The following is a 12,350-nucleotide window of genomic DNA, read 5'->3' as shown; positions in this document are numbered from 1 at the left end:
GAATCCTCCAGGTCACTTGTAGCCACAGGCACCACAATAGGTTGATTCACATGGAATGAAGAAACCACCTTAGGCAAAAATTGCGGAAGTGTCCTCAATTCAGCTCGATCCACATGAAAAATCAAGTAGGGGCTTTTGTGTGACAAAGCCGCCAATTCTGATACTCGCCTTGCCGATGCCAAGGCCAACAACATGACCACCTTCCAAGTAAGAAATTTCAACTCAACCTTGTTAAGCGGTTCAAACCAGTGTGATTTTAGGAAATGCAACACCACGTTGAGGCACAAAAGGGGGCTGGATGTGCAGCACTCCCTTTACAAACGTCTGGACTTCTGGAAGAGAAGCCAATTCCTTCTGAAAGAAAATCGAGAGGGCCGAAATCTGAACCTTAACAGAGACTAATTTCAGGCCCATATCCTCACCTGTTTGTAGAAAGTGGAGAAAACGACCCAGATGAAAATCTTCCGTAGGTGCATTCTTGGTCTCACACCAAGACACATACTTTCGCCAGATACGGTGATAGTGCTTAACCGTCACCTCCTTCCTAGCCTTTATTAAAGTAGGGATGACCTCTTCCGGAATCCCCTTTTTTGCTAGGATTCGGCGTTCAACCGCCATGCCGTCAAACGTAACCGCGGTAAGTCTTGAAATACACAGGGCCCCTGTTGCAACAGGTCTTCCCTTAGCGGAAGAGGCCAGGGATCTCCTGTGAGCATCTCTTGGAGATCTGAGTACCAGGCCCTTCGAGGCCAGTCTGGGACAACGAGTATCGTCTGTACTCTTCTTCGTCTTATGATCCTCAACACTTTTGTGATGAGAGGAAGAGGAGGAACCACGTAGACCAATTTGAACACCCACGGTGTTATCAGAGCGTCTACTGCTACTGCCTGAGGGTCCCGAGACCTGGCACAATACCTCCGAAGTTTTTTGTTGAGGCGTGACGCCATCATGTCTATTTGAGGAGTTCCCCAAAGACGTATTATGTCTGCAAAGACTTCTTGATGAAGTCCCCACTCTCCTGGATGGAGATCGTGTCTGCTGAGGAAGTCTGCTTCCCAGTTGTCCACTCCCGGAATGAAGACAGCCGACAGAGCGCTCACGTGATTTTCCGCCCAGCGAAGAATCCTGGTGGCTTCCGCCATCGCGACTCTGCTTCTTGTCCCGCCTTGGCGGTTCACATGAGCCCAGCTGTGACATTGTCTGACTGAATCAGAACCGGTAGGTTTCGAAGAAGACTCTTCGCTTGTCGAAGGCCGTTGTATATGGCCCTGAGTTCCAACACATTGATGTGTAGACATGACTCCTGGTCTGACCAAAGTCCCTGAAAATTTCTTCCTTGTGTGACTGCTCCCCATCCTCGGAGGCTCGCGTCCGTGGTAACCAGGATCCAATCCTGAATTCCGAATCTGCGACCCTCCAGTAGGTGAGCACTTTGCAACCACCACAGGAGAGACACTCTGGCCCCTGGTGACAGAGTAATTTTTCGATGTAAGTGTAGATGGGACCCGGACCACTTGTCCAGAAGGTCCCATTGAAAAGTCCTTGCATGGAACCTTCCGAATGGAATGGCCTCGTAGGCCGCCACCATCTTTCCCAGAACTCGAGTGCACTGGTGAACAGACACCCTTTTCGGTTTCAGCAGGTCTCTGACCATGTTCTGGATGTCCTGGGCTTTCTCCATTGGAAGGAAGACCTTCATTTGTTCCGTATCCAGTATCATACCTAGGAACGGTAGTCGAGTTGTCGGAATCAACTGTGACTTCGGTAGATTTAGAATCCAACCGTGTTGCTGGAGCACTCTCAGAGAGAGCGCCACACTGCTCAGCAATTTCTCCCTTGATCTCGCTTTTATCAGGAGATCGTCCAAGTATGGGATAATTGTGACTCCATGCTTGCGCAGGACCACCATCATTTCCGCCATTATCTTGGTGAAAATCCTCGGGGCCGTGGAAAGTCCAAACGGCAACGTCTGAAATTGGTAATGACAATCCTGTACAGCGAATCTCAGGAATTCTTGATGGGGGGGATATATGGGGACATGAAGGTACGCATCCTTTATGTCCAGAGACACCATAAACTCCCCCTCCTCCATATTGGCTATTATCGCTCTGAGCGATTCCATTTTGAATTTGAATCTTTTTATGTACAGGTTTAGGGATTTCAGATTCAATATACGTCTGACCGAACCGTCCGGTTTCGGGACCACAAAGAGGATTGAGTAGTAACCTCTTCCCTGCTGGTTCATGGGAACCCTGATTATCACTTGCTGTATACACAGCGTTTGAATTGCAGCTAACACTACATCCCGTTCCGACGTGGAAACTGGTAGGGCCGACTTGAAAAAACGGCGCGGGGGCACCTCTTCGAATTCCAGTTTGTAACCCTGGGAAACTATTTCTAACACCCAGGGATTCAGGCCTGAGCTGATCCAGACCTGGCTGAAAAGTCGAAGACGTGCGCCCACCGGTGCGGACTCCCTCAGGGGAGTCCCGGCGTCATGCTGTGGGTTTTGGAGTAGCCGGGGAGGACTTTTGTTCCTGGGCGCCTGCCGAAGCAGGTGCTCTTTTGCCTCTGCCCTTACCTCTGGCAAGGAAGGAGGATCCCCGACCTCTTCTGGACTTGTGTGACCGAAAGGACTGCATCTGATAGGGTGGCATTTTCTTTTGCTGTTGGGGAATATATGGTAAAAAATTTGATTTACCTGCTGTAGCTGTGGAAACCAGGTCCGTCAGCCAATCCCCAAACAATACATCACCCTTATAGGGTAGTACTTCCATATGCTTTTTGGAATCCGCATCACCCGTCCATTGGCAAGTCCATAAGGATCGTCTCGCTGAGATCGACATGGCATTGGCCCTAGAAGCCAGCAATTCAATGTCTCTTTGAGCAACCCTCATAAATAAGACTGCGTCTTTTATATGGGCTAGAGTTAAGAATATAGTATCCTTATCCATATTTTCAAAATTATCTGTCAGCTCATGTGCCCAAGCGGCAACTGCGCTACACACCCATGCCGACGCAATCGTCGGTCGTAGTACAGCACCCGTATGAGAATAAATACACTTTAAGGTAGTTTCTTGCCTGCGATCTGCAGGGTCCTTAAGGGCAGCTGTGTCAGGAGACGGTAGCGCCACCTTCTTGGACAAGCGCGTCAGAGCCTTGTCCACAGTGGGAGGTGATTCCCAAATCTCCCTGTCCTGTTTAGGGAAGGGGTATGCCATATAAATTCTTTTGGGGATCTGCGGCCTCTTCTCCGGAGTCTCCCAAGCTTTTATAAAGAATTAATTTATTTCATGAGATGTGGGAAAATTAATAATCTGTTTCTTTTCCTTAAACATGTGTACCCTTGTGTCGGGGACCGAGGGTTCATCCTCAATATGCAAGACATCCCTAATAGCCACAATCATACACTGAATGGTTTTAGTCACCCTAGGGTGCAATTTTACTTCGTCATAGTCGACACTGGAATCAGAGTCCGTGTCGGTAGTAGTGTCTTGTGTTAAGGAACGTTTTCGAGACCCCGACGGGCCCTGTGAATCGGTCCAATCCGAGGATTGACCCCCTGATGTTCCCCTTAATTCAGCCTTATCAAGCCTTTCATGTAAAGATGTCACACTTGCATTTAACCTATGCCACATGCTCATCCAATCCTGAGTCGGCACCAGCGACGGGGACACACCACTCATTTGCTCCACCTCCTCCTTGGAGAAGCCTTCCGCATCAGACATGTCGACACACACTTACCGACACCCCACACACACACAGGGGGTTACCTATAAGGGGACAAAACCCCAACCAGGCCCTTAGGGGAGACAGAGAGAGAGAATGCCAGCACACACCCAGTGCCCAAACACTGGAATATATGACCAGATAGCGCTTTTATATATTTATAATGTTAATCTCCACTCACTGCGTCGCCAATGTGCCCCCCTCCTCTTTTTTCCAGCCTGTGAAGCTCAGCAGGGGAGAGAACAGGGAGCCAGCATTTTCTCATGCAGCCTCTGTGGAGAAAATGGCGCTGGTTAGTGCCGAGGATCAAGCCCCGCCCACCCGACGGCGGGCTTCGGTCCCCTCATGATATTGTAATAAAAAAGGCGGGGGTCCGTGGATTTACTGTCCCACAGCCTAATCCAACATATTTATGCCCAAATTGAGTTTTATTGCTGCCCAGGGCGCCCCCCCCCCTGCGCCCTGCACCCTACAGTGCCTCTTGTGTGTGTGTGACTGGGAGCAATGGCGCGCAGCTTACCGCTGCGCGCTTACCTCATGAAGATCTGATGTCTTCTGCCGCCTGAAGTCTTTTCCTTAATACTCACCCGGCTTCTATCTTCGGCATCTGTGAGGAGGACGGCGGCGCGGCTCCGGGACGAACCCCAGGTGAGACCTGTGTTCCGACTCCCTCTGGAGCTAATGGTGTCCAGTAGCCTAGAAGCAGTGCCCAACCTTACAAGCCAGCTCTGCTTCTCTCTCCTCAGTCCCACGATGCAGGGAGCCTGTTGCCAACAGGACTCCCTGAAAATAAAAAACCTAACAAAATTCTTTAAAACAGCAAACTCTTGAGAGCTCACTGCTTTGTACCCTTTCTCCTCTGGGCACAGAATCTAACTGAGGTCTGGAGAAGGGGCATAGAGGGAGGAGCCAGTGCACACCCATAGTCAAAGTTCTTTTAGGTGCCCTATCTCCTGCGGAGCCCGTCTATACCTCCTTACAGAGTCCCCAGCATCCTCTAGGACGTAAGAGAAAATATATTACTAGACTGCAGGAGCTCGCTTTCTGAGGTTCCACTGATATAACTTCAGCAACTGAATTAATTAGATGTAGCAGTCTAGCAGTTCATGAGCATGTATATATTTAGGGGAAATGTATTACTCTTAGGACCTAGAGTCTTTCATTAACGTGGCAGAGGCATCAAGCTAGAGGCCAATAACTTTCCGATCAGCTGCCTTTGATGTGATCATTATCCAATCAAGTATAGTTTTAGAATGTTTGTTACCATGGTAACCACTGAATTATGTAATGATCAATTTGTGTGCCATTCAAGTATAACAAGCTGTGTAAGAATGAACTCTAACATATAAAAGTCACTCTGAGCCATGTTCAGCTAAAAAAAACTATGATCAAGACATTAGCCAAATCAGAGCACTCTTATTAAGGTGTGTTCACACGGTGCAATATACACTTAACTTTTCTTACGATTTTGACTATATAGTCAAAATCTTAAGGAAAGTTAGTGCATATTGCACTGTGTGTACACAGCTTGCGATGCCGATGCGTGGTCCCGTAGGAGACTGCGCAGGCAAGTACATTTTGACTATCTCCTGTAAAAGATATTCAAAATTGTCAATTAGCCAAAATCGGTATCGCAAGCACAGTCATCTTTGCTTGCGATACCGACAACAGTCAATGTCGCATAGTGAGCATATCCCAAATCTCACCGTGTGTATGGACCTTTAGATTACAGAAGATCCACTAGTGACAAGTCCCCAAACATAACTTATCAGTGTATTACTTGATGATGTTTTTGGCATCCACAGACTGATGTACATCATTTAATATTTAGAAAGTGTCTTAAGGGACCCATACATCAGCAATTATTTGGGGCAATTTCCCGTTCTGCCGATGACTGGGCCGAGTGACCGGCAAAATCCATCATGTTGGGCAATCTAGATTCACCGATTTAAACGTCAAAATAATCAGAATTGCAGAGTTGGGGATTTTGACGACTCCTTGAGAAATTGGCGATCATTGGATTCTGCTGATTGGTGAATCGAATCACCGATTGGTGGATCAGATCAGCATCGGGAATTGGGGATTTGCAGATGTACAGTATAGGCTGCATTAGTCTATAACACATAATAAATATTACATAACCCCTTTTTACTTTTATACACTATATATAAACTTCCATCCTGCCACCCACTTACTAATTCTGTATATGGATACACCATCCAACCACATTTCACCCTTATGTATACATTATTTGCACATCAGTATCACTCTACTCCTCACTTCTGGAAATACTTTCATGTCAATAGCAGATATTCATATACATGTGTTCCCACCTATTTACTGGTCTCTCTGTATCCAACAGCTTCAATATGGACTTTCCATCCATGTCCAGAGGAATGTCCAGGCCAGCGATATCCAGGATTGTGGGAGCAAGGTCAATATTAAGCACAATCTGCGGATTCCTGGCAGGAGGATAAAAGACCATTATTCTGCTATTTAAAGGTTCCGTAACATCAGAAATCAATAACATGGTTTTTACTTACAAGATAAACAGCTGAATCACTGAGCTCTGGGAGGTACTAGAAATCATTCATGAAATGCACCAGTGCACAGCTATAGTTTGCCCAATGTACTTTTCACTTTTTTATATTAAAACAATTCTCAGTGTAGCCTCATTTATGGCTAACATTTATCATGCGTAAGAAATCATAAGCACTGAATTTACCACAGTACATGTGGCACCTATCTGTAACCGCAGCATTTTCATAAGAGAAATGTTCTGCTATAATCAATAATCCAAAGAAAACAAAATATATAGAAAATAAATATTATATATATATATATATATATATATATATATATAAAATCACGACAGCCCTCAAAGCCTACGTATATAAAGCAAGAAATTGTGGTGCAAGGCAGCCATAAATATAAAACACTCACTGGTCTTCCTCAGAGCCCCTGAGGAAGACCAGTCGGTTGAAACAGCTGTCGGGCTGTGTTTGCTGTATTTGCTGTACTTCACCATGCCGTTTGGTTAAGGAATAAAACCTGCTTTACTTTCATCTACACATGAGTGCTGGCTTGTCTACTTTTTCTGCAACGCTGGAGAAGTGAGTGTTTTATATATATATATATATATATATATACACACTATTCATTACCTTAATGTAGATCACCTTGGATGGACAGCAGATACATACTAATCTAGTCAGTAAACAATCAGAAATACTCTTTTACATGCTTCGAGTCATCACCCATTGCCATTACAGAAAGCTTTGTGAGCAATGACAAAGAGACTAGTAACCAAATGGACAGTATGTTCAACAAGTTTCGCTCAAAAGGCTACTCCCTCAAAGGACTTCTTAGTGCTAAAAGTAAAGCTATTGTATGTCAAGATCATGGCAAGAATGGTGAAAATAGCAACAAAAAATGTTGTTTGTCACACCTTTTACTACTCAAAGTCGTACTATTAATCAGGTCACAAGGAAATATTGGCCATTAATTTGAACAGACCACACCTTGAAAGCCCTGAAACTAAGATTCCCAGCTTATGCCAGGATTTCAAAGAGGTAGGAATATGAAAAAAATTATGGTTCAAAGTGACATCTGTGGATACAATAAATCTTTGGTTTCTAATTTTTTGAGCAAAAGACCCAGCTGCTACAGGTGTACGAGCTGTACCACTTGACAATACTTGGAAAGTGGTTCTTATATCACTCATCCTTACTTTGAACGCAAGATTACTGTTACACATGTTCCAACGTGTACCAGTTTTTACGTTATCTACTCAATGAGATGCCTTTGTGGCTCATGTATATTGGCAAGACAATGTGTGGTTAGTTCTCCAAGATGTTTGGAACAACCTCCCTGCTGAGTTCCTTCAAAACCTGTGTACAAGTGTACCTAGAAGAATTGATGCTGTTTTGAAGGCAAAGGGTGGTCGTCACCAAATATTGATTTGATTTAGATTTCTCCTTTGTTCATTCACTTTGCATTTTGTTAATTGATAAATAAACTATTAACACTTCTATTTTTGAATGCATTCTTACTTTGCAACATTTTCTCCACACCTGCCTAAAACGTTTGCACAGTACTGTATATATATATATATATATATATATATATATATATACAGGTTGAGTATCCCATATCCAAATATTCCGAAATACGGAACATTCCGAAATACGGACTTTTTTGACTGAGAGTGAGATAGTGAAACCTTTGTTTATTGATGGCTCAATGTACACAAACTTTGTTTAATACACAAAGTTATTAAAAATATTGTATTAAATGTCCTTCAGGCTGTGTGTATAAGGTGTATATGAAACATAAATGAATTGTGTGAATGTAGACACACTTTGTTTAATGCACAAAGTTATAAAAAATATTGGCTAAAATTACCGTCAGGCTGTGTGTATAAGGTGTATATGAAACATAAATGCATTCTGTGCTTAGATTTAGGTCCCTTCACCATGATATCTCATTATGGTATGCAATTATTCCAAAATACGGAAAAATCCCATATCCAAAATACCTCTGGTCCCAAGCATTTTGGATAAGGGATACTCAACCTGTATACACAAAAACAATACTCCCCTCCTGCGCTATTCTATTGTAATATGAGGGATGTGAGAAACAGTATCCAAACGATTTATATTTTAATGCCAGATCTAATCATACCCTGTAATTTTCTGAGGTTCTTTAAATTTTAGGGTTGACATAATCCTTGGGCGCCCTATTCCTCTATTTCTCACTCCATATATATATATATATATATATATAGATATATATATATATAGATATATATATATATTTAGAACTGGCAGTATGATGGTAAATTACAATGCTGACACATGTTTTTGCGTGTAACAGGAGGGATCTGCCCACACAGGGAATAAAAGGCAGGTGGCGAGTCAGACTGGAAGACTCTGCAATCAGGACAGGCTGTGGCCTGTGTAAGCTGCCCTGTTGAGAAAAAGCCAGACCTAGCTCATTGTGCTATTGAGCCATTGAGGGCCAGGAGGACTGAGCCTAAACCTGTATGAGACAGAGAAGGACATAAAACTCTGGGACTGAGCTTTACTTCATTGGGAAGAAGCCAGACTGGGAGCCTTAAGTGTGAGCAGGCCGGAGCCTGTGTTATGCCTAAGACTGTGGGAGACAGGACTGAGACGTTTTATTTAAGAGACTTTGGGGTGATTCAGACCTGATCGCTGGGCTGCTAACTTTGCTGTCCTGTGTTCAGATAGTTGCCGCATCCAGGGCGATTCCATGTGTACGCCGAACTGCAAAAATCCAGTGTGTGCAGTCTCTGCACAGCCCAGGACTTACTCCTACAGTGATGAGAACAGGCTGATCGGGGCCGGAGCTGACGTCAGACACCCTCCCTGAAAACGCTTGGGCACGCCCGACACTCCCAATAAACGCTCAGTTACCACCCACAAACGGCTTCCTCCTGTCAATCACCTTGCGAACGTCCGTGCAAATGTCATTTTCCCACCATCTCCTCGCTGACCGGTGATGCCCTTTGTTGTTGTCCGACGCACGTGCGCATTGCGGTGCATACGCATGCACAGTTAGGACCTGTTCGCCCATTGTGCGAAAACGCACAGCAGCGATCAGGAATGAATCAGGCCCTTTATGTTTACAGATTAGCTGCACAAGAATAGTCAGGGACGGAGAAGTGAGTCAGTGCCCTGAATGGGGGCTACAGTAGGTGGGATATCCTATTAGGCCCGGTAAAACATCGGGTGCGAAAAACGTATGTTTTTTGCGATTTTTCACCGACATTTTTCTTTACAGGCTATCCAGATTGATCGCCTGTAAAAAAAATGCCTTTTCTCCCGAAAACACACAGGTTCAGTGAAACCTGTGTGTTTTCGTTAGAAACAGACCGTTTTCGCAGGGGCTGCAGCGTCCCATGCCCACTGCAGCAGCAGGCGGGGACTGTAAGCATCCGGAAGCTGTCCTCGGCGCGGTGACCCCCAGCAGAGAAGCCGGGGCAGCGCCGTGACCACATCCCCCCTCTCCTCCGCCCCCGGCAGCGGTCACACGATAGGGAAGCGGCCATGTGACCGGGGGAGCTGCACCGGGCGCTGTCAGGAGCCGGCTCAACTTGAGGTAACCCCCGATAAGCCACTGCTCGTGCTGGCTTATCGGGGGTAATAGGATAGCCCCCTGGCGGGACAATTAGCCTTGGTAAATTACCGCGGCTAATTGGATATCCCCCTAAGTGTAGTTATTTTCTGTTCACTTGTGTTTTTCCATTTAAGCTGAAAATAAAGCACCATTCCTTTAATTTACCTAAAAAACTGTTGGATACTGTTTGAGCACCTAGACCAGGGGTTGGTAACCTTTTTTTCTACCAAGGGCCATTTGGATATTTATAAAATCCTTCGGGGGCCATACAAAAATTATCAACTTAAAAATTAGCCTGCCCCCCAGTAGATATGCCCCCAATAGATATGCACCTTAGCGGTACTGTGTGCGTGCGCCAAAAAATGGGTTGCCCCCAATAGTGCAGTGCCAGATACACATATGCTCCCAGTAGCGCATTGCCAGATACACATATGCCGTCACAGTGCCAGATATGCATTGCCCCACAGTGCCAGATACACAATGCCCCACTGTGCCAGATACGCAATGCCCCACTGTGCCAGATACACAATGCCCACTGTGCCAGATATACAATGCCCCACTGTGCCAGATATACAATGCCCCACTGTGCCAGATATACATTGCCCCACTGTGCCAGATATACAAAGCCCCACTGTGCCAGATATACAATGCCCCACTGTGCCAGATAACATTGCCCCACTGTGCCAGATATACAATGCCCCACTGTGCCAGATATACATTGCCCCACTGTGCCAGATATACATTGCCCCACTGCGCCAGCTACACAATGCCCCACTGCGCCAGATACACATTGCCCCACTGTGCCAGATACACATTGCCCCACTATGCCAGATACCAGTGCCGTTTCTTGCGGCGGGCGAGCCGTCGCCGCGGCACTTCCTAAGTACTTTCAAACCCCCTCCCCTCTCCTCCCGAGTGCCCAGCTCGGGGGCGGGGTTTCGCGGAATGATGCATTTGCGTCATTCCGCAAGGCACTCGGGAGGAGGGAGAAGGGGGAGCCAAGCCGGCCAGCGCTGCGCAGATGAGGGAGAGGCGGCTGAAGTGCGGGAAGAACCGCTTCAAATGTAAGTCAGCCCCTCTCCCTCTCTCTCTTTCTCCTTTCCCCCCCCCCACCACCACCTGCCGTACTGTGTAAAATGGGGACACTTGTCTGCCGCAATGTGTAAAATAGGGACACTTGTCTGCCGGAATGTGTAAAATGGGGACACCTGTCTACCGGAATGTGTAAAATGGGGACACTTGCCTGCCGGAATGTGTAAAATAGGGACACCTGTCTGCCGGAATGTGTAAAATGGGGGCACGTGCCTGCCGCAATGTGTAAAATGGGGGCACTTGCCTACCATGCTTTGTAAAATGGGGACACCTGTCTGCTGTAATGTATAAAATGAGGACTGTTTTTTTTTTATCCTGTGGTGGCCGTGATGATGAGATCAGATGAGGCCACGCCCATCTTAACAAAGCCACGCCCATTTTAACGAGGTCACGCCCCCTAGCTAGATACGCAATGCCCCAGAGTGCCAGATACGCAATGCCCCACTGTGCCAGATATACATTGCCCCACTGTGCCAGATATACCGTATATACTCGAGTATAAGCCGACTTTTTCAGCACTTTTTTTTGTGCTGAAAAAGCCACCTCGGCTTATACTCGAGTCAGTGCAGGCAGAGGCAGAGCAGTGTGAAGGAGGGACATGGAGCGCACAGCGCGCGGCGCTCCTGTGTCCCTCCTGCATCTCCGGCGGCAGCAGCGGCGGTTCTATTACAGGAAATACCCGTTCGTGACCTCTGATCACGAACCGGCACTTCCTATAATAGACCCGCCGCGGCCGCCGAAGATGCAGGAGGGACACAGGAGAGCCGCGCACGCTGTGTGCTTCGTGTCCCTCCAGAAGACAGCGCGGGATCGACGGAGGGGTAAGTAACAGCACTGTGGGGCATACCTGGCACTTGGGGAGGGAACGTATCTGGCAGCACTGTGGGGGCATATCTGGCAGCACTGTGGGGGCATATCTGGCAGCACTGTGGGGGCATAACTGGCAGCACTGTGGGGGCATATCTGGCAGCACTGTGGGGGCATATCTGGCAGCACTGTGGGGGCATAACTGGCAGCACTGTGGGGGCATATCTGGCAGCACTGTGGGGGCATATCTGGCAGCACTGTGGGGGCATATCTGGCAGCACTGTGGGGGCATATCTGGCAGCACTGTGGGGGCATATCTGGCAGCACTGTGGGGGCATATCTGGCAGCACTGTGGGGGCATATCTGGCAGCACTGTGGGGGCATAACTGGCAGCACTGTGGGGGCATATCTGGCAGCACTGTGGGGGCATATCTGGCAGCACTGTGGGGGCATAACTGGCAGCACTGTGGGGGCATAACTGGCAGCACTGTGGGGGCATATCTGGCAGCACTGTGGGGGCATATCTGGCAGCACTGTGGGGGCATAACTGGCAGCACTGTGGGGGCATATCTGGCAGCACT

General features: G+C 47.0%; 1 protein-coding gene across 9 annotated transcripts in view; it reads right to left on the bottom strand.

The window, feature by feature from the left end:
- The window catches only part of SULF2 (sulfatase 2), a 663,681-nt gene that overhangs the window by 68,133 nt on the left and 583,198 nt on the right, over positions 1-12,350 (bottom strand). For all 9 annotated transcript variants that reach the window (XM_063958903.1, XM_063958897.1, XM_063958899.1 and 6 more), the window contains one exon: positions 6,063-6,191. In XM_063958903.1, the coding sequence (XP_063814973.1) occupies positions 6,063-6,191 (129 nt within the window). The remainder of the gene's footprint in view (positions 1-6,062; positions 6,192-12,350) is intronic.

The sequence above is a fragment of the Pseudophryne corroboree genome, chromosome 3, assembly GCF_028390025.1.
Source record: "Pseudophryne corroboree isolate aPseCor3 chromosome 3, aPseCor3.hap2, whole genome shotgun sequence".
Classification (NCBI taxonomy): domain Eukaryota; kingdom Metazoa; phylum Chordata; class Amphibia; order Anura; family Myobatrachidae; genus Pseudophryne; species Pseudophryne corroboree.
The sequence above is the reverse complement of the archived record's forward strand: the minus strand, read 5'-3'. Positions and strand labels throughout refer to the sequence as shown.